The sequence below is a fragment of the Lycorma delicatula genome, chromosome 1 (genome assembly GCF_047948215.1).
Source record: "Lycorma delicatula isolate Av1 chromosome 1, ASM4794821v1, whole genome shotgun sequence".
Lineage (NCBI taxonomy): Eukaryota > Metazoa > Arthropoda > Insecta > Hemiptera > Fulgoridae > Lycorma > Lycorma delicatula.
This window is the reverse complement of record NC_134455.1, coordinates 175568963-175589914: the sequence shown is the minus strand read 5'-3', so window position 1 is coordinate 175589914 and position 20952 is coordinate 175568963. Positions and strand designations below refer to the sequence as shown.

Genomic DNA, 20952 nt, shown 5'->3' with positions numbered 1-20952 from the left:
AAACGATATATAAAAATAGTAGAAATTGCTGACAAATTACCTTTAGTATTTTTCCGAGAAAAATTAATAGCACATAAATAAATATAATAATTACGTGTAAAAAGTTTAATTTAACGTTCTGCGGAAACCATATCAAGTCTTTCTTTCATTTGATAAAACGAATATTATTAAAATCAAACTAATTTGAGATATACAGTATCGATTATTACATTCCACTAGCCAATTTGAGTTATCAGCCAAATTAAATGAATAACAGATATAGGAAAATATCTTCATCAATCTTATATCCCACTGAAGTAGAACGCAATAGTACGGTGAAGTTTGCAATTCGGATGTAAACTATCTAGGATCAAGAATTAATACTAACTTATTCAAGGATTAATACTTTTCTACGTCGAAAAAAACAAGCAGATACAGAATTCAATCGTAAACAGTACACTAAAAAGATTCAACTTTTTCATAAATTAACAACTTTTTTAAATTCTTAAAAAACTTTACTGAATTTAGTTTACAAAAAAAACCATTGACAAACAGTAACAAATATTTGAGTACGATATAGTTTTTTAATAACAATAAACTTTCTTTCTAAATTTAATTATAAGTCTGCATGTTGTCCAATAAACCGATTCCAATCAAGAATTCTTAACTCTTGTTTTTGTCTCCCCATAACTTCAAAATTAAGAAATAAATTTTACAAGAATAAAAACGATCAAAATACGTTCAATAAGTAATACTGTTAACAATTAAATCTGTAACGTAATAAGTCATTCCGAAACGATAAATTAAAACAAAATAGAAAATGAAATTAAAAAAGTTTATCATTATGGTGTTTTCATACATTGATGCATAAGTGCACTCACTCTTTTCAGTATATATGGAAAAGAATTTTAATTCGGAACCAAAACGACCGAGGGATTGTCTCATGAACAAATTAGGTCTCATTAAACCTAAGCGAAATTAACAACCTAGTTTTTTTTTTAAGTAAAACCTCGGCGTTATTCGGTTACGGGTTACAAAATAAGAAATGAACTACTTATCCCCTCCCCCCCCCCCACCACTTAAGAGGAAGTGGATCTATATCTTGTTATTCTGTTTAACATACAGTTTCTCTTTCAAATGCATTAGTTTTTAAAAATTGCAAATATACCGACAATATCTCTTAGAATTAAAAATAGATTAATAAGTACGTGCTATGAAATACTTTTAAAAACATTTACACAATGGGAAATTTTTTTGCCCGTTAAAATTAAGGAAAATAACCACCCGATAAGAACACGTCTTAGAACAGCAGTGAAATTAACAAATCCTTTTAGACCACATGCACTTATACAGATTGACTGAAACTATTCTAACCGTTAATAAACTTAATTTATCTATTTTCTGGCGTATAGCTAACCTAAACTGATCTACAATTTATGAAAAAGAACTAAACTCCTTAAAAATAAATAATACTCAATAAAGTTCGCATAATTCCAGGCATATAAAGCGTTACTGTACACATTCATATTACACTCGTACATATTTATGAATATGCGCATTGTATCAATACTACAAATATTATCTCAACTAAGAATTTTTTTAGAAATTTTCTTTTACTGTAATCGATTACTATTAGTTCATTAGAGCATCACTAAGGTTATCTTAAATTTGAATATTATTAGGCTCATTCAAAAAATTTCTAGTACAGTAAATATTCATATTATTGCAATTATTAGATAAGGGGACTTCGTCCGACTAGTTACTCCCCGCTTCACTATACTCCCAACATAGCATAGCCGTGGCCGTGGACCGCTCTGCCGTTCACGGATGGCGAATCGTTACGAAACGACAACGACGGCGGGGAATGGTGGCGGGCGGGTCACGGCGACCTCACACTGCCGAATACGGCCGACAGCTGCCGGATTCGTCCGAACTCATAGCCGCTTCGTTTCCGGCCGGCCGTACACCGCTTATACAGAGCCCACTGCTGCAAAGCGAGACACGTCTGTCATAAGAGAAATCGAACCGAATATTATTAACTGTTCGGATATACCGGGAGTAGTGCGTGCGAATTAAATAATATCATGTACGCTGTAATCGTTAATTTATCGACCAAGTGATATTTATGTTAATGCTTTTAACTGAATATTACGCAGGGTTTTATATGTACGGTCGTCTTAACCGCCACTTGTTAGAAAAATGGATAACGAAAGATTGATCGAGTTGGTATACGAAAGGAATGAGCTGTGGGACGTCGGAAACAGAAACTATCACAATAGAGACTTCTCCAGGAAGCTATGGAATGAAATAGCCAATGCAATGGATTGCACAAGTAAGTAGAACTAGTAGTATTGCTCACTAGCATAAAACGAAACGTGGGAGGGGGAACGCGCGCGCACCTTTCTTCAATCTGAGTAATACAAACACAGTAAAGCATAAATATACAACAAAAAACATACGAAACTAAAATTCACACCAGTAATTTAAATAAATAAATCAATACTTTGATATTTATTCATACATTTTTTTTTTTACTTTCTTAAATAAGCAAAAAGCGTGTACGTGTATTAGACAAAAATAAAATTTTAAAAAAGCATTAAAATTATATTGTTTCATCTTTTAGTATCGTCTTTAACCCGCATAACATGGTATTTAAGAAATAACTAAAACCATATATTACTGAAGGGAATGATCTAATATTAAATAAGTATTTTATTAAGTTTAATAATGTTCAAACACTCTTTCAAATACTGATAATATTTCTAAAGATATTTTGCCGATTTTTAATGGTATCAACTACTAGTCATTAGTAGTTGATGCCATAATATAATAGTTGATGTTATAATATATGCAGTAATTTATCTTAAAGGTAATCGCATCCGGCATTGATTAACGTGGCCGATCAATGGAAACCGATCAATTAAATTCTGCTTAAGACATCTATGTGATTTTTTTTTTTTAAACTGTTCCCCAGTGGATCAAGATGATTATAAGCGGTTGCACATATAACCATCAAAGATCTTCATTATACACGTAATTATTTACACTGTACTAACGCTGTAAAATATGTTTACAAAAATCAGGAGAGTAAATCCTTACCGACGAAACTTGAAATAAAAAATCTGATGTGGACACCACATGACTTTCTTGTACGCCTATTAAATTACATATACACATTTTTAAAATGAAAGAGAGAAAAGTTTATTTCATTAATAACCTCTGATTTTTAATTTTAATTTTATTGTTATTATTGGATTATTACTTATTGTAAAATTATTTTTACAATCAGATTTTAATAATTATTAATAAATCAATATATTTAAATAAAAAAAAGGAGATGAAGTCTGATTCGAACCGATGTGACGTCCCCCTTCTAAGATCAAAATATTTCATTAATTAAAATGTCATTTGGCTATAACTCAGGAGCCAATGGAAATAAGTACCACTTATGATATATCGTTGAAAATCTCTCAATGAGGGCTTACTACAGTTTAGAAAAAGTCCAAAATCCAAATTTCTTTTAATTTTGGGCTTTTGGTCTAGTCAATTACAATCACAAGGGGAGGTGCACAACTAGATGTTACAACAGTCCTAAATCCAAAATTTCAACATTCTACGGCTAATCGTTTTTGAGTTATGTGAGATATATACGTACGTACAGACGTCACGCTGAAAATAGTCAAAATGGATATTTCCGTTTGAATCTGAAAACCGAAATTTTTCGGGATCAAGCTATTTCTTTTACATTGTAAAAGGAAGTACATTGATATAAACCACGGATATATTATTTTTTCAGTCGAGCAATTAAAAACTGATTTGAAAATACAGACAAAATAATCGTTACACTGATTAAGTAAATGTGTATAATTTCATTTAATTCTGTTGTCAAAATCACACTTCAAAAATGTCCGGTAATTCATTTCAAAACCATGATTTTTGGTATAACATCGAACTAATTTTAATATAATTAAGTCGTGTTTATATTACCGCTTATAAAGCGATTTGCATTATACTAAGGTTATCCTTAATTGCGCTTTAAAACAAATTATAGAAATACACCTCGTCTCAGGTAATCTTAATTAAAGGTAAATAAAAAGTACATTTTTTTGAGATTGATTGATTTTTTCTTTTCTCAATTTCTGAAACGGGCGATGGTGAAGCATGGACAAAAATCTTGATTTATTTGAGCGATTTTTCGTCTAATATTGTCACATTTTTTTAATAACCATCCGTTTTTGTTCACTACCAATAAATTATTTTCTCATCGTTCATCAGATAAATAATTCATATACTTCAGTTTATTAAACATCAATCATCTTTGTGTTAAAAATGATTGTTACTTTCAGCATAGTACCTAGAATATTGTATAAGATTTACCTAATACAGGATTCTCTCATAGTTAACTTTTAAAACTCTAAATCCTATATATATAAAACCTACCGGGTTGGTCTAGTGGTGAACGCGTCTTCCCAAATCAGCTGATTTGGAAGTTGAGAGTTCCAGCATTCAAATTCTAGTAAAGGCAGTTACTTTTATACAGATTTGAATACTAGATCGTGGATACCGGCGTTCTTTGGTGGTTAGGTTTCAATTAACCACACATCTCAAGAATGTTACAAAATCAAATCGAAAATGATACAAATATCATTTTCTCAAAACAATATTACCAGATTTTAAACGAAAAGTGTTCATAATATAATGAACGCACTGAATTTTAAAAAGTTATTATTTTTCGAATTTAAAATGCATTACTATGTACTTATTTCCTTCTAGGTCTTTTCTGGTCATTGGTAATAGACAAAATCCACTTCCGCAGTATGACACAAATGCGGTCGATAATGCAGGCAATATGAATCAGTTGGCCTGTGTTAAATTCATGTATGCATTTACAATTATTTCCGTAAATCTTCAATTCTCTTTCAGCTTTTTCTGTTAGGCTGGCCTATGTACGAATAAAACCAAGTATATTTTTAAAGGTTTTATTTCTGTTTAGAACAGAAATAAAACTTCAGTTAAATAATATGAAATTCTTATTCTTATGTAACACACTTTTATGTAATTAAATTTAGTGTCTATATTATTTAGTGTCTTTTATGTAATTAAATTTATTGTCTTTTTAACAAATTATATTTTAAAATAAAGCAAACGAATTATTTCTAATAAATTTTTCCCTATCTGGTTACAGAATTATAAACATTCAGCTTACAAAAATTTGACAGCAAAAGTTTCGATTTCGTTGAAGTATCTTTTAAAAAAATTATTGTATCGTTGGTTTGATCATCAGAAGTCTTTTATAAATCCACATAATCAGAAAAGAACAACTAGTCGATTCATAGATTGAAATAAATCAGTTTACTGAACCTGTAACTGGTTTTGGGAAATAAATTTCCTACTAAATGTAATTTTTCAAAGATTTACTTAAAATACCAATAATAAAAGGCACCGATATCAGATTTTCTTTTTACACGATTACTGGGATGTTCTATAGAGATCGATTTTGACAGATAAGGAATGTGTAAACTTATACATGTGGTCCAAGAAAAGAAAAATAATTTTCGAGCTGGTACTACATGTATTCTAAGATAAGTAAATGCTATAATTCTAAAATTTTCTATTAAACGAAAAAAAATTTAATAAATGTATAATATTCTGTTAATGTAAACAAATAATTATGGACAGTGTGACAGGCCATGTATAATACCACCTACACAGTAACTGTATCTCCGTGCAATCATAATCGTCTACATACAGAAAATGAGTCTTTGTATTTAATTTGTTATTCTTCATAAAAATTAACCATATTTCGTTACACCCATCACAGAAAGAAATAGTCACCGTTTACAACGAAAATCAAACACCTAAGCAATTCACGTGCAACCTATGAGTATTATAAAACATAATACTCGTAATATGAAAAATGCACACCAAAATAATATAAAAAAATGTCGCTCTTGAAACCTGGGAAACTATAAAGAAATATGAATTCCTAACTCAAATTGTGTGTAATTCACAAGTACACTATTGATGAATGAGTAGAGTATGTAGAAACTTCATTTGTCTAAGATTTTTGCTAGACTAAAGAAATGTACAAAACAACCAAAAAACATTTTCATAATACATGATCTTCTCGGGAAACAATTTGGAGCAAACTGGATTGTAGCAAAGCTGTTTTATTTATTTTCCTAATTAACGTACAAACATACCGGAGATAAATCCTACTGACTGCAAAATTGTTAATGCTCTTAATAATCTTTTTTTCTTGGCTCTTAATAATCTTTTTCTTTTATTATACATGCGTATATATATATATAAATATAGAAACTATAAAATACATAATAAGTGTGCGGGAACATTAGCCTAATACTTCTGTTGAAAATAACATCAATATCTCGAAAACATAAAACTAAAAAAGTACGAAACGAGAGATTAACGCGTGAGAAATTTTTGAATCATAAAATTTTCACAAAGAGGACTGAAGTCAATTCAGTGATTTTTAGACCATGATAATTACGTAAAATATAGAATTATAAGAATTATTTTGTCATATCTTTTTTAAAAATAAAATAAAATTACACATTCATTGCGAGCATCTTCGAATTAGCCGTTTTATTTTAGCTCAAATTAATTTTATAATGAAAATGGCCTTTCAAGTTGAAAGCAGCGCAAAAACGGCCTCTACGGAATTAAAACTCCATTACAGTCGATGCTTGCGTCATTTACCCTAGTGACAGACATAACACAGCTCGAATAATGTCAGATTATTTAGTATGTGAATTAGAATATCAAGCTGAATAGCGATGTCAAAATCCATAAACGATATAAATGAAATATTAAAGAATGTCTCCAGTAAGAAATTTATGTCGCTTAAATGATTAAATTATCTGGTATTTTGATAGTAATAATTATCAAAAGGTTTTTTTAAATCTGAAGTGGTCTTCCCAGAAAATGAATATTAGTAAATGAAAAATGAAGAGACAACAGAATGCAAGATTCCTCCAATTAACGGGTAAGATCGGAAATCGAACCCAATACCAACTGACCTTTTGAAGTCAGCCGTCTTGACCGTTACATCAATTGGTTGTTTAAACCAATGGTTGTAAAAAAAAATGTTTTTATTAACTGTTGAAACTAATTAAACAATATCAATGTAAGAAAAATCTGTTTTTATAAGGAAGCATAAGGGAAGTTTGATAAAGGAGTACGTTTTAAAGAGGTTGCAGTATTTTTTTTCTTTTTTTTTTCAAAATAATGGTGCAACATAAAAAAACATATTTATACCATTCAAAGAAATAAAGAGGGAGTACTAGTTCTTTCCATTTAAAAATAAACTATTAAGAGTAAATTCTTTGTTAAAGGGAACAAAGGAAATTACCATTTTTTGATGGTTAAATACATGCAGTTACTTCATGTATCATCACACAAAAAAAACTGTAAAATTACATTTGTTCCTTTCACCATAATAGAACAAATTTTGTGTTAACTCCATTAAAAAAAGGATTTTACTGCAAGAGAAATGCAAATTTTATAGAAGCTCAACCTTAAAACCTTTAACGACACAGCTTTTGTAAATTTTAGTTATGTTTTCTAACGATAGAGGAATTTGATAGAAAAATTTGAGTAAGACAAAGTTTTTTCCTATAAAGGGACCATTAATTTTAAAGTAAAAAATTTGAAAAGAGAGAACAGCTTAACCCCAAAGTTGTGCTAAAAATATAAAAATATCCTGGAAATTTTCTTAAACCGAATTCATTCGTTCTTTTCTAAATCAAATTGGATTAAATACAGTCAAGCAGAAAAAAACTCTAAATCTGTTGAAAATAACATCAATATCTCGAAAAATATAGAACTAAAAAAGTACGAAACGAGAGATAAATATTAAAAAATATAAAAGACTGCCAAAAAAAAAAAAAACACTGCTCACAAATATTTCTCTAAAATATGATAATTACTAATATTGAATAATTAAAGAGCGTGTGGGTGACAATTTTGTATAATTTTGTTTTCAAATTTTTTATAAATTTATTTAGACATATATATAGTCTATGACACTGCTGGTAGTTCGGGCAGCCATGTGCGTTCCGGCGGTAGTGGAGTTCGGGCAGCCATATGGAAGTTGCGAAAAGATCGGGAGGCCGAGGTATTTGGGATGAGGTTTCGAGCCAGGTGTGTACCGTAGCTGAACGGTGATCACAATGCTCCGGATGTAAATTTCGTATAGTTGCCCATCTCCCGCTTGCGGAAGAGGCTTCAGAGCCTCGCGATGGAAGCATGGCGGCAGAGTGAATGGAACACCATAACTAAGGGAAGGTCTTTGTAAAATTTTATACAAAACTTGGGAGGAGATAGTACCCCTCAAGATCATTTTTAAGGGCAACTGGAGCCCAAATGCTCACCAACCACGTACATTTGGCACAATATCTGTTCAGGTTCCGCCTGGCAACCGATAAGCTGTGTGTCTACGGGAAGGTCCACTCGAATGTACATATGATGTACGACTCCCTCGCTCTGGGAGGCCAGAACTCGGGCCACCCTGGAACTTAGAGGCCAAGGGGAAAATTGGCCACTCATAAGCGGCGAGTCGGTGTGGCGTTAGCCGCACTGTCGCACCGTGAGGGAGTCCTTGATGCAGTTCCATTGTTCAACCCTATCAATAGATTGCTAAAAGGAGGACTCTAACCGCATTGCTGAAAGAAGCTACCCTTGAGTAATGACCGACCATCGAGCTATAGCTCCAAGCAGCTATAAAAGATGAACAGGTACTTGCTGGCATACAGCGACCAAGGCGTGGCAGCGAATTGATGTCATTTAATTAATTCGACGAGATAAATTTTTAATTTATGAGGCTCATATATTTCATTATAAATCGGGGTGCGCCTACCCATTTAGAAAATATATGACGTGTGAACGGCTGGACACAAAAGCGACTGGTATAATAGATCGCGCTTATACCGTTCACGCAATTAGGTTAGCTTCAGGAGCTATTAGGAACTAGGTCGCTTAAAATGTTTCAAGGTACAGTAGCCCTTAGAGACACGGACATTCGGTCTCATTCTTGAGGGCGAGCGAAGGGTGGTGGCGGGAGAAATGCCAGTAAATCCAATGACACTGCCGGTAACGAAGCATTCCAATGCGGGATCGTACTTCAAAATCGGTTCAGCCGTTGAGCTGCTAGGGTGGAACAAACATAAACCCTAATTATATTGCACTCCTTTTTGAGCAGTCGTGTAATAAATTATTAGAGTACAAACCACACTGAGTATCTGTTTAAAGTAAATTAAAAATGTTTTAATTTTCCAGGGTCTAAATTTATTGTACTAAAACAGCTTTTTTTTTTTTTACAAATTCATAAGATGTTTTTGTTGAGTTTGTTATTAATCAAATTAATTTTTTTTTTTTTTGGTTTTTCATAGACTTCATTAAATCAGTTTCTCAGAATAAAATAATCTACACGTTTTGATAATAAAATTTATGCATTTAACAAAGTTGTACTTAAAACCTAAAAAAATATTTTTCGTCACAGAATATTTCTGTTTTACGTTTGATATGAAAACTACGAGAAATACTGTTCTAGGACCGGCTTTATTCTACTTTTCAGGTAAAAAACAAAAGAAACCATCAAGTTACCCCTAATATACTGAAATTTCACCGGGTAACTGAAATCCACGCGAAATGTTTCGCTATTCGTAACACGATAACAAAACGTTTTCGGACATGTGTTTGTATGAATTGTTTTCCTTATTTCAAGCTCTAGAATCAGTTTCCATATTATTCCCCTTTCCTTTTGAACCACCTGCATATATATATTTATATAGCCTATGACACTTCCAGTATCGTAAGGATTCCAGCGCGGGCGAGGTCATACATCTAAATCGGTTCAACCGTTGGGCTGATGCGGCGGAACAAACATACATACGTACACCCTAAATACATTACACGTTTTTGGGCGTCGCGTAAAAAAATCAGGGCACAGCATTTTTATGTAAGATGCTTTTAAACTTAACTAAAATTAAATTAATCAGTGGGATGTATCTTATCTTAAAATTCTTTTACGAGGGTCCATCTTTACGGAAAATTAAGAACAAAACTTGCTGGAAGTAAAGCAAGAAGTTATAGAATTTGCAATTCTCGTATAATTTCTTGTGTTCGACATTTTCATTAATTTTGACGGAATTCATTCCCACTTCTGTCGAAAACCTTTTTTTCTGACCTTATATTTTTCTCAATTACATTTATAAGTGACTGCTTTTAGAAGTACCAGACGAAATTTAATCACAAAAAAATATTATGCCATAATATCTTTTACAAACATTTTTACCGTTGTTTCTCTTCTCTTCTTTCAAACGAGTTTTGACGTTTCAATTATCGTTTAATCTTGAAAGACAGACGTAGCAGTCAATTATTGGTAACTAAACCCACGATTCGATTTGGAACATAATAATGTTTGTTGCGTTGTGAAAAGGTGTGAGCGCACAGCCTTTTTTTAAGGTATAATATAGCAAAATTCCGGTTATAAATATCCCGGTTAATAAATAGATAATACACTCATAAATTAATAAATGTGCGTTAAAAGAAGGTGAAGATATCAAGAGCTGAAGGATCTTACGATGATCATGATTTAAGAAAGAAAAAATTGACGTACATTTTGAAATGTAAAATTTATAAGTATTTCCGTCAATCGACAGCGGGAATTCCCCAAATGCAGCAGCAACCTGTTTTTGCTTTCCCTTTCATTATTGCTAAAAAAAATTTAGTGCTTAATTCACAGAATTTCCTTGATGACCTTGTTTCCTCGAAAAGAAAGAATGATGTAGTTTAATAAGAAGAATGTTATTTTTTATATACAACGCAGAAATCCCTGACTAAGTCAAGTAGTGTTTATAATGTGTTGTTTCTAAGAAAAAGAAGTAATTAAGTTGTATACTATCAGTACAAGTGTAAAACTAGTCGGTTGTTTTCCCGAGAATAATGATGGTTATTATATGTCCAGCCCTATTGTAAATTAAGTAAGGTGTCGTTTGTAGGACTGAATATCACCTGTATGTAGGAGGATTTGGCATCCTGATATTTGGCATGAGAAGTATATTTGGGTCAGCGAGAAGGCAAGGAATGAAGACTTCAATCCTCACTTTTCCGAGTAAGCCAGACGGAGGATTACGTTTTTGGAAATAGAATGCCATTTTTTGTAAATGGCTATGTCTAAAGTTTGAAATTAAAATAAGATTTTATTTTTGAAGTGAAATATTCCACTTGAAACAGTGGAAACAAAGTTTTTTAAAACTTAACGTTCCGTAAGGTGGAGTTATTTTTCTTCTTGAGGGGATGCTGTACACCATTTCCAAAGTAGTAAACGAATAATATTCATTCAGTCGATGGTTGCTCACAATCTTATCGCATACTGGACAAACATTTTTTGTACAGTATGCGATAAGAGTGTGATCAACACCATAGTTATATCTAAAATACTGAAGAATGAATGGTAATAATACTACATAATCGATAATACTATAATAATAGTAATACTATTAGTTACATATAACAGATATATGTTGCATATAAATACATGAATCATTAATTAAAAGTAATGAACAATAGAGAATGTTGGTAATTTAAACAGTCGAATATCATCTTCACCGAGTGAAACCTTACCGAAATCTACGAGTATAAAATGTAGGCGTATGTCATTAAATAAAAAAAAATATATGAATTTACATTTTACAGGTGCAGGCTATATATAGTAAGTATTGAAAGAGCGCATTTCCGTGATCAACAGTCCACAATTGTTTGAAAAATAATCAAGGTGATCATTACATTACTTTTTTCTCTACGTAGTTGTTTTAAAAAACTTATTCTTTCAATAATACTTCAACGATCCTAACAATAAGAATTATTTTTAATTATTATTTACATTTTCTTATTCCCATTATCATAATATACGTAGCAGTGCCCATTATTAAGTGAAATAGTTATTACTTTACCGATATCTGGACAAATGTTGACAGAAAAACTCCCAACTCGGCGAGAACAGCGAAAAAAGATCTGCTATTATGCAAAATTAAAAGTGCATACCTTTAGAACTGATTTTGTGTACTCAGACAATTATATGGACCGGTTTGTATTAAGTTGTCAAAATAGATATTTTTTTTAGATTTTTGTAAGCTAATAATGCAATGAAATAGCAGCATAGATTAACAAATTTGTGATAAAAAGAATATTTTTTTTTTTCATTTTCACCGCCATTATGAAAAACGTTATTTATCTTGAAACTAAATCAGCAAAGATATATCAAGACTAGTAACCTTGTTTGCAATTCATAACACGGTTAAATATATATATATATATATTTCAGTTTGGGTTTCACATATTAATAACATCTGTTTTTATCAGAAGAAAAGTGTAGCAATAAAGATCAGAGACTGTCTCACAAAAACTGTACGTTATGTATCAAATGTAGATTTCAAATATAATTTGAAAGGCTCTACAGGTCAATATTACTAGTACTGATAACGTTTTAAATTTAATTTCGGCAGAAGCTAAATGCTATGCAAAATAATTCGATTTTATGGGATCTTAAGTAACTGAATGTATGAGAGGAATTACAGGTTCACTGACGAAAATCAATGACTGCCAATCTAGTTTAGGCGAATACGTAGCTTTTGAGAGGTACGTTCCAGACGATAAAACAAAATGAGAATCTTTTATTTATTTTTTAGCTGACCTACCAAATAAACTTACAGATTCTGCGTAGGATGGTGGTGCGAAAAGTATTTAGCGTGTGAAAAAATGCAATGCCTGACCAGGATAAGAATTCGAAACCTTCTGAATGAAAGACACAGTGGTTACTGGTACACTTAGAGGTCGGGAATTGTTAAAAACAGTACAGAAATAATGTACCGAGTTCTATTAAGATAAAGTATTAAATTAAATTAAAAATAGTGAATAAAAATTTCTGACACTAGATTAGCATATTAGACAATTAAATTGGGGAACTTAAAGTATTTTGAAAGTTCCTGTTAATATAATCTCGTTCTATCTTAAGTTTCGTAAATAATGTGTGTAATGTGTGTTCGTAGATGTTAGAACACCGAAAAAGTGAAAACATTGTACGAAAAAATGTATTGTAAAATCTAATCATAAGTTACATGTACTTCTGTAAACTATGCTATGCCAGGCATTACTTCTCTATTTTTTCTCTCATCTTTACAATCCGAAGTAATGAGTTCAGCTGTAATATGCACACTGTTTTTTGGAACATCACACACTTCTTGCATGAAAATTTAGTATTTTAACTTGAAATTTTCAGTTCCTAACACCGTTAAGAAAATTCCTTCAGAACTAACTTCCTTCAGAAAATTTGTGAAAAATTATCTTTTATTTGAAAAAAAAAAAAAATGTGGCGAAGCTTACGACTGTAGAAATGAAAACTTAATTGCGCTGTAGGTCAAAAAGCATGTAATCGCGTATATAGTTCAAATCGTATTGACAAACGCAATCAGAAAAATTAGAAAGATTTCAACGAATATTTTGGGCCAAATTTATACTTTTAATGTAAAATTAAAATTCTGAGCTAATGCTTTTTCATTTACAAATATTAAACTTAAGTGACATATTATTTTTACTTAAAAATAAGATTTCCATAAATAAAATTCGGCTTCTAACTTGCAAGAAAAGAAAGACTGTTACCTACTTTAAATCTGATAAGACAGCAAATATTTTTTTTGTAAGAATTCAATTAAAAATGGTTTTTAATTTAAAAAAAGGGGTGTTATTATTTTAAAAAAGTTAGCCTTTTGAATAATCATGCTTATAATTATTTTCACGTCGTAGTCGTTTTTATCATAAATATATTAATATTGTATGCAGATTATCAAATTAAAATGAAAAAAGCATAAAATCATTCATCACACTAGACTCAAATTTACATATAGCAGTGAAATGTTAAACAATATTATATTATTATTACACTAATCAAGACCATATATTATAATAGTTATATAAAAGTAAATCAATTATTTTACGTAAGGGTAAAAATTAAAACAAAATCTAACATCTTTGCCCTTAAAAACACATTAATAAAAATTTAGATAGGTTTTTATTTGAATTGAGGTACTGTTATGATCTGGGGAAAATCGAAGATGAATTCCGCAAAGAAATGTCATTCTGCAGTACTGCCGCAAATATATGCTATTAAAAAAAACTTCCGTACTTAATTGAAAGTAATGAAAAAGCAAAATTCAAGAAAATATAAAATAATCAAGGGCATTTTGGAGCGTAGGCTCAAGCATTCTATTTTTAAACTCCGCTCTTCCTTATAAATAATTGTACACTAGGTAAAGAAATTTATTAAACTAATACTTGCGGAGGGAATTCTAACTATAATAGGTCGGAATTTTATTAGTCGTCAATATTATAGCAGAAGATAAGTGAAAAGTAATTTATACTCGATACCACAGGAAAAATACACAATCGCAATATAAATTTATACATTTAAAAAAACGATGATTAAAATAAAATGTTACCTTCTTACGTAGCAGTGGCAGCTGGGATATTGAAATTTTATACTCACTGCTAAACGTGGAGTGGAGGAGTTAAAAATATATAATTTCATCTTTACGTAATAAATAAATGTCCAGAAACATAAATAAATAGCAATCATACAATTGGAAAAAAAATGACAAAACTGAGATGCCAACAGCATACTTAAGACTACGGATTTAAAAGATTAATTAAATAGTATAACTATTTATTTTTACTTTTAATGCATTTACAACACCCTCTTTTTTAAATTATATTGCCAACTATTAAATTATATGACATAACTATTCGTCGGCGAGTACGAATCATCTCAAAGAACTGACTACTACAGAAGAAAATCTATTAATTTAACCAGAAATAAAAGAAATACACCTATACTATTACAACTGTAATCTATAACATTATTTGTTATATGTAACAATAATATAATTAACCGTATTTGAACCTAAATCCTGAGGCATCACAGGAAAACACTCATATTAAGTGATTTTTAACCTACTTTAAAGAAAGAAAAGGTTCCCAATTCCTGATACAGATTTTTAAAGTTTGTTTTAACTGTATTCTTCACCAAATCGATTTCAAAAATTCAAACGTTTTTTAAATGCATTCTAAAGTTTATTTCTATACATTTCATTTATTCTAGGATTTCATTACATTTTTTTAAATTTTTTGACAACAATATTTAACAGTGGATATTTTAAGTATTTTCACCAGAAAATTAAAATAAAATTAATTAGAAAATGTAGAAAGAGTAATAAGCAATCCAGAGTTAAGTAAAGGTACCTCAATACAACCAGTCGTCTCTACATAATTTTCTTATTTTTATCAATGCTCAGGTATCTCGCCTTTGCGTTTCTTACAAACGGCTTATTTTTGGCTAGCAGTATTTTTTGCAGACCTTTTATCCAAACTTTAAATAAAACTAAATTTAAAAAAATTCAAATCAACTTTAAGGAAAAACCCTACTAAAAGTTATAAAGTAATACTGTTATTATTATTCTTTAAATTTTGACTTTTTTCAGTTAATGAAAAGTTATTAGGTTGCTGTTAGCCGTTTTTAATTTGATACATTTTTCTAAAAGTTGAAATGTAAACATTACTGAGAGTATTATCTTCTAATTTTAGTGGAATTTCATCAGATTTTTTGTTAAAAAATTCTGATGTGGACATCACATGACTTAATTGTACGCCTATTAAATTGCATATACACATTTTTTTAAAAGAAAAAGTACATCAAATTTTATTTCATTAATAACTTCTGATAGTTTTTCATACTTTTTTTTTTATTTGTTATTATGAATTTTTAATTTTAAAAATCATTCATGGCCCTGTTGAATTTGTTTTGTTTACTTGATTAATTCTGTGTAAACTCGAGTTTACAAGTCCTTTCAAATGTATAATGATGCTTATCCAGTAATATAACCAGTAGGACAAAAAAATATCCATATACACTTAAAGATTAACAGGAATTTTTAAGAGGAAACATTGAGGTTATACTAATGTTTAATTTCGGTTCCTTTACAAAATGGTTTTATTGTGGGACAATTTCCAATTATAAACTTATTTGCAAAAATTCACAGGATTTCCATATTTTTCCACCATATTAAATCCACCATTTTAAATTTTGATTGTTATATTCGTAACCAAAATTCTTCAATACAATACTGTATTATAAAATTCTTCAACAGGAATTTTGTCCGCCATTCTAAATTCGTCACGTATTAAAAATGTGAATGTCATCTTCGTAATCAGCTCCCTAAATCTCCCCAGATAAGGATTTCACGACGAAAGTATTAAAATGTTTAGTTATTGAATTTTCCAAATAATTAAGAAACAAAATGATTTTTTCTTGTTAAAAAAAAAAAATGGGACGAGAGTGTAGTCAGTATGTCATCATGTCAGTGGGGACATATTGTAGCAATGGACTTATAGATTTTTTTTATAGATTTTTTTTCAAATCTACATATTGATAGATTTGAAACATATTGCAGGAGATTTCATTCAGACTCGTTCACAGATGAACTTTCTTTTCTTTCTTTTTCCTGTTTAGCCTCCGGTAATTACCTTTCAGATAATACTTCAGAGGATGAATGAGGATGATATGTATGAGTGTAAATGAAGTGTAGTCTTGTACAGTCTCAGTTCGACCATTCCTGAGATGTGTGGTTAATTGAAAACCCAACCACCAAAGAACACCGGTACCCACGATCTAGTATTCAAATCCGTGTAAAAATAACTGCCTTTACTAGGATTTGAACGCTGGAACTCTCGGCTCCAAATCAGCTGATCTGGGAAGACGCGTTCACCACTAGACCAACCCGGTGGGGGTTCACAGATGAACTATTCAGAAACAAGCATACTCGGGTCTTCACTAATAGATAAAATTCAAAATTACTTTCCATATATAATTTATTATTTAGAGTACTTAGTTTGACCTGAAGAAAACATTTTACCATGTGAACAGAAAATTTATAACCAATTGTTTTCTACGTGATTACCAGTACGTAATTCTACACAATGTTAGAACGCGTATAAAACTACTACTACTACTGTTCGTGAATAAGCTTTAGAACACCAAAACATTGGTTTTGATGTCAATAACGAAATTCTTACTCCATAAAAATAATTAAAACTTTTTAGTTCATAGTTGAAAACTGCCCCACTTTATAAAACCGTATTATGAACGGAAATTACTACATAAGCTAAGCATAACCTCAAATTTTCTCTTAAAAATTCCTGTTAATTTGTAAGTGTGTATTAATTGATATTCTTCTGGTTACGTTAAGCATCATTATAAATTCGAAAGAACTAACCAATCCGATCGGGTTTACACAAAATTCATCAAATAAACAAAACAAAATCAACAGGGCCATGAAGTAATTTAGAAAATTTCAAAATGTTATTAACTGAATCTTACAAGTAAGGTACTTTATGGTACATTACACCACTAATACCGGCCATCAAATAACATTGTCAGTATATAAATAAATAAATGGGACAGTGTGTGTGAATCCATAATAATGAATAAAATAGAATATAAAATGAATTGAAAATAATATTAAATTGAAATAAAATATAAGATGATAATGCACATCTTTGCATCAGTAAAGAATAGAATCATCAAACGCTTTTTTCTTGTCATCAAATACGTCTTTAAGTTGGGAACTAAAAAAATTATTATAAATCCGAAAATATGTCTATATCAAAGCAAATTTATTACCAACTGTTATAAAACCGAATTTAAAAAATTAACATTAATTCCTATCAATCTAGTAAGCACCAATCCCTATTACATAGAACGCACATCCACGTGCAACAAATTTTATTAAATACACTTAAGAAAAGTTTTACGTTTTTCCTAAACTTTTCTAAAAGTTTAAACTTCCCTACTGATCTCTTTATAAATAAAATTGTTAAGTTTCAGTTCAAATTCTACATAAAAGTAAAAAAGTACATTGATAGTTTATAATGAAGTTGTCATAACAAAAACAAGAAATTATTTCTTTACGTCGCACAATCTTCATCTTGAAATAACTAGTGGTTCTCCAAAAATTCTACCAAATCAACTTTTATTACTTTAACATCTCTTAAAATAAACAAACATCTTTTAACTCAATAAAAATCTTATAGTAACTGATTATTATAATGCGTATCGATATATTTCATCACTCACTCACAGTTTTACGGTACATAAAAAATAAATCTACAAAAGAACATCTATTAAAAACTAAATTTAACTAGATTTTCAAACTTTTTTTTTTGTCTTCAGTTATTTGACTGGTTTGAATACTAAAAGTTTGAATACTCAAACTTTTTAGTATTCGAAAATTCAAAATTTTTAAGATTTTCAAAATGTTTAGTACCGTAAAACAACGACGAATAAAACCAAGGTTAATTCAATTAACAACAATAAATTAATAAAATGAGATTAGCCCGCGCTTAGATACAACGGTATAATAAGGTATGAATCAAGTAATCACATATTTTACTATAATCGGTAAGTCTCTCCTATTTTTATCATTTATCATACATTATCTGTTGACAATCGCGACTGCATCATGTCCAGAGCAGTAAACAAAAAAGTAAGTTCGGTAGGCTTCAGTGAAATTCCTAATAATCCATTTGGTATGATTCACAATGTAGTAAAACTTACAGAAAGAGTGTAAGATAAGAGAGCAAGTTAGAAAGCTTAGTTAATGCGCAGGATGGGTATAGACTGCTAGAATGGTTACTTATTATATATGACGTACTGTCCCAGTGCCAATACTACTTCAGACACTCCAAGTAGAAACAAATGCGCATCTACGTGTTTCAGTTTTTTAAACTTTAATGAGCAATACTATTTTTATTAATAAAAGCTGTTATTTGAGTTGTGAGTGAGATGGTAAATCGTATTTCTTACAACCTAATGGTAACAACTAGAACCTCTCAGAGTAGTTTCCTGGAAATTTAGTGTAAGGTAAAATAGCTAAGATTTAAGCCACGTTCAATAAACCACTTCCTATATATCATCGAAGTGAACAACGTTGAGTGCAGATTCACTGCATTTATTAGTGATTAAAGACCACAGTAGCTGAAGAAAATAAAATCTATTTTTTTTTTTTTTAATTTCAAAGAAATTTCTAGCAGTCTTTTCTAAGAATCAAGTTTATAATTAATCTTCTTTGTCAAAATGCAACTCTACTGTACTTAAAATATATAATATATAAAATACTTAAAATATATAATATGCAACCTTTTCCGCATATTTGATTCCTTTTTTTAAATAATACATAGAAATATAATAGTAATATATTAGCAATATTTATAATATTCCTATAATAACAACAGCGTTATCATAATATATTTCTCCTTTGTTGCAGGTCATTTGGCGAAATCGAAATGGCAAAATCTAAGAGACACATATCGAAAAGAATACATGAAGCACATAAGAATACCAGCACATAAGAACAAAGGCCCACACTGGAAGTATTTCCATAAACTATCATTTTTAAACGATGTATTAGCATTGAGAAAAAAATTTGTAACACCAATCGGATCTAGAGGCAGCAGAACGCCCACCAAGGCTAAAGTCGAGAAAAAAAAACCGATTGTTGACGAGGAAAGAGAAACAAGCGATATGGATGACGACATTTATACAGATATAAATCCTTTAAGATATTTATGCGAAGTGCCTCAGGTTGTCGCTGACGAAACCCAAGACAAGTCGTCTGCACAAGACACTATATCTGATGATGCGTTTTCAGCGACCGAAAACCAAGACAATAACAATAACGGTCGAAGAAGAACTAGAGCGTCCGTGAAAATGCTAAAACAGGAAGGAAATTCAATAGTACCACCATCCCCCCTCATTCTTCAACAAAACGAACAAAATGAAAGTCATCAGCAACCCCCATTTTATGAAGAGTTCCATCATTTTGCATTCAATCTGAATCCAGAGCAACACAACATGGGTTTATACGACGATTTTGAAGCCACCCGAACGGAAAACAATCAGACCAACAGCTCAATGTATGACGAAGATTATCACTTTTTAATCAGTCTATTGACTCACCTTAGGGATATTCCAAAAAATAGGAAATTACATGTTAGGCAAAAGTTGCAACAAGTGCTACTGGATGAGCAAAACAATATATTAGATGGCAAAACAGTTGACATTAGACCAGAAAATAAGGAACCGGAGCGGCTAGAAGATCAACCAAACATAAATAGCGAGGAGTCAATGGAAATTAAAGATAAAACCGATGAGTAAACAGAAACGTCAGCTAATTAAATCGAATAAAAACAAACATGTTTAGTATATTAAGACATTCCAATATCAAATACATAAAATGTACATAAAAATATATTATTATCAAACGGCATTGTTATTATTATTCTACTTGTAACACTATATAAACGAACCGCATAACTTTTGTAATAAAATCATTTTTAGTTACTCTTCCAACCAAAGTTTGTTTTTTTAGACAGATAACCTAACCCTTGATCTTGGCAATTTTCTTTCCTTAAAAGAAATGCAGTTATATTCGTTCAAGCTAAATAGAAAACTTATAGCACGATTTCATTGAACTTGTACTCGACTGTGTCGATAGCCCACCAATTTCACACGTTAAATTTTTCAAGACGTTATTATTTATAAATAAATAAGAAATATCTAGTAAAATGTGAATTCTCGTAAGAATGTCAGGCTTAATTGCTTTTTTCTCTTTCGTCTTAAGGAAATAAAACTGTACTCTGGGCAGCCGCTCCTGTACGTACAGCTCTATACTGGACAAATGTACAAGTGTAGGAATGAAAACAAAGAGATCAGAGATCACAAATTTAATTAGAAAAGAATGATATTTTTAAGAAAGGCAATTATCATCTTCCAATCTAAACTTCCAATGAAGATCGGGCTGAATACGTGATATAATTTAAAGGGATAGTTCACACAATTTAGTA

At 30.6% G+C, this 20952-nt stretch overlaps 2 protein-coding genes across 4 annotated transcripts in view; one reads left to right on the top strand and one right to left on the bottom strand.

Annotated features, from left to right (window-relative positions):
- shn (zinc finger protein schnurri) overlaps positions 1–20952 on the bottom strand; it is a 191641-nt gene that overhangs the window by 113591 nt on the left and 57098 nt on the right. The gene's annotated exons all lie outside the window — the stretch shown is intronic.
- Positions 1778–20373, top strand: LOC142325622 (uncharacterized). Its single transcript, XM_075367614.1, has 2 exons — positions 1778–2311; positions 19374–20373. The coding sequence occupies exons 1-2, from the start codon at positions 2179–2181 to the stop codon at positions 20261–20263; spliced, it is 1023 nt and encodes a 340-aa protein (XP_075223729.1). The 5' UTR covers positions 1778–2178; the 3' UTR covers positions 20264–20373.

Excerpts from the sequence above, each read along its gene's own strand:
- LOC142325622 (XM_075367614.1), top strand. The coding sequence starts at position 2,179 with ATGGATAACGAAAGATTGATCGAGTTGGTATACGAAAGGAATGAGCTG. Across the intron at positions 2,312-19,373 it reads CAATGCAATGGATTGCACAA|GTCATTTGGCGAAATCGAAA; the intron begins GTAAGTAGAACT and ends CCTTTGTTGCAG.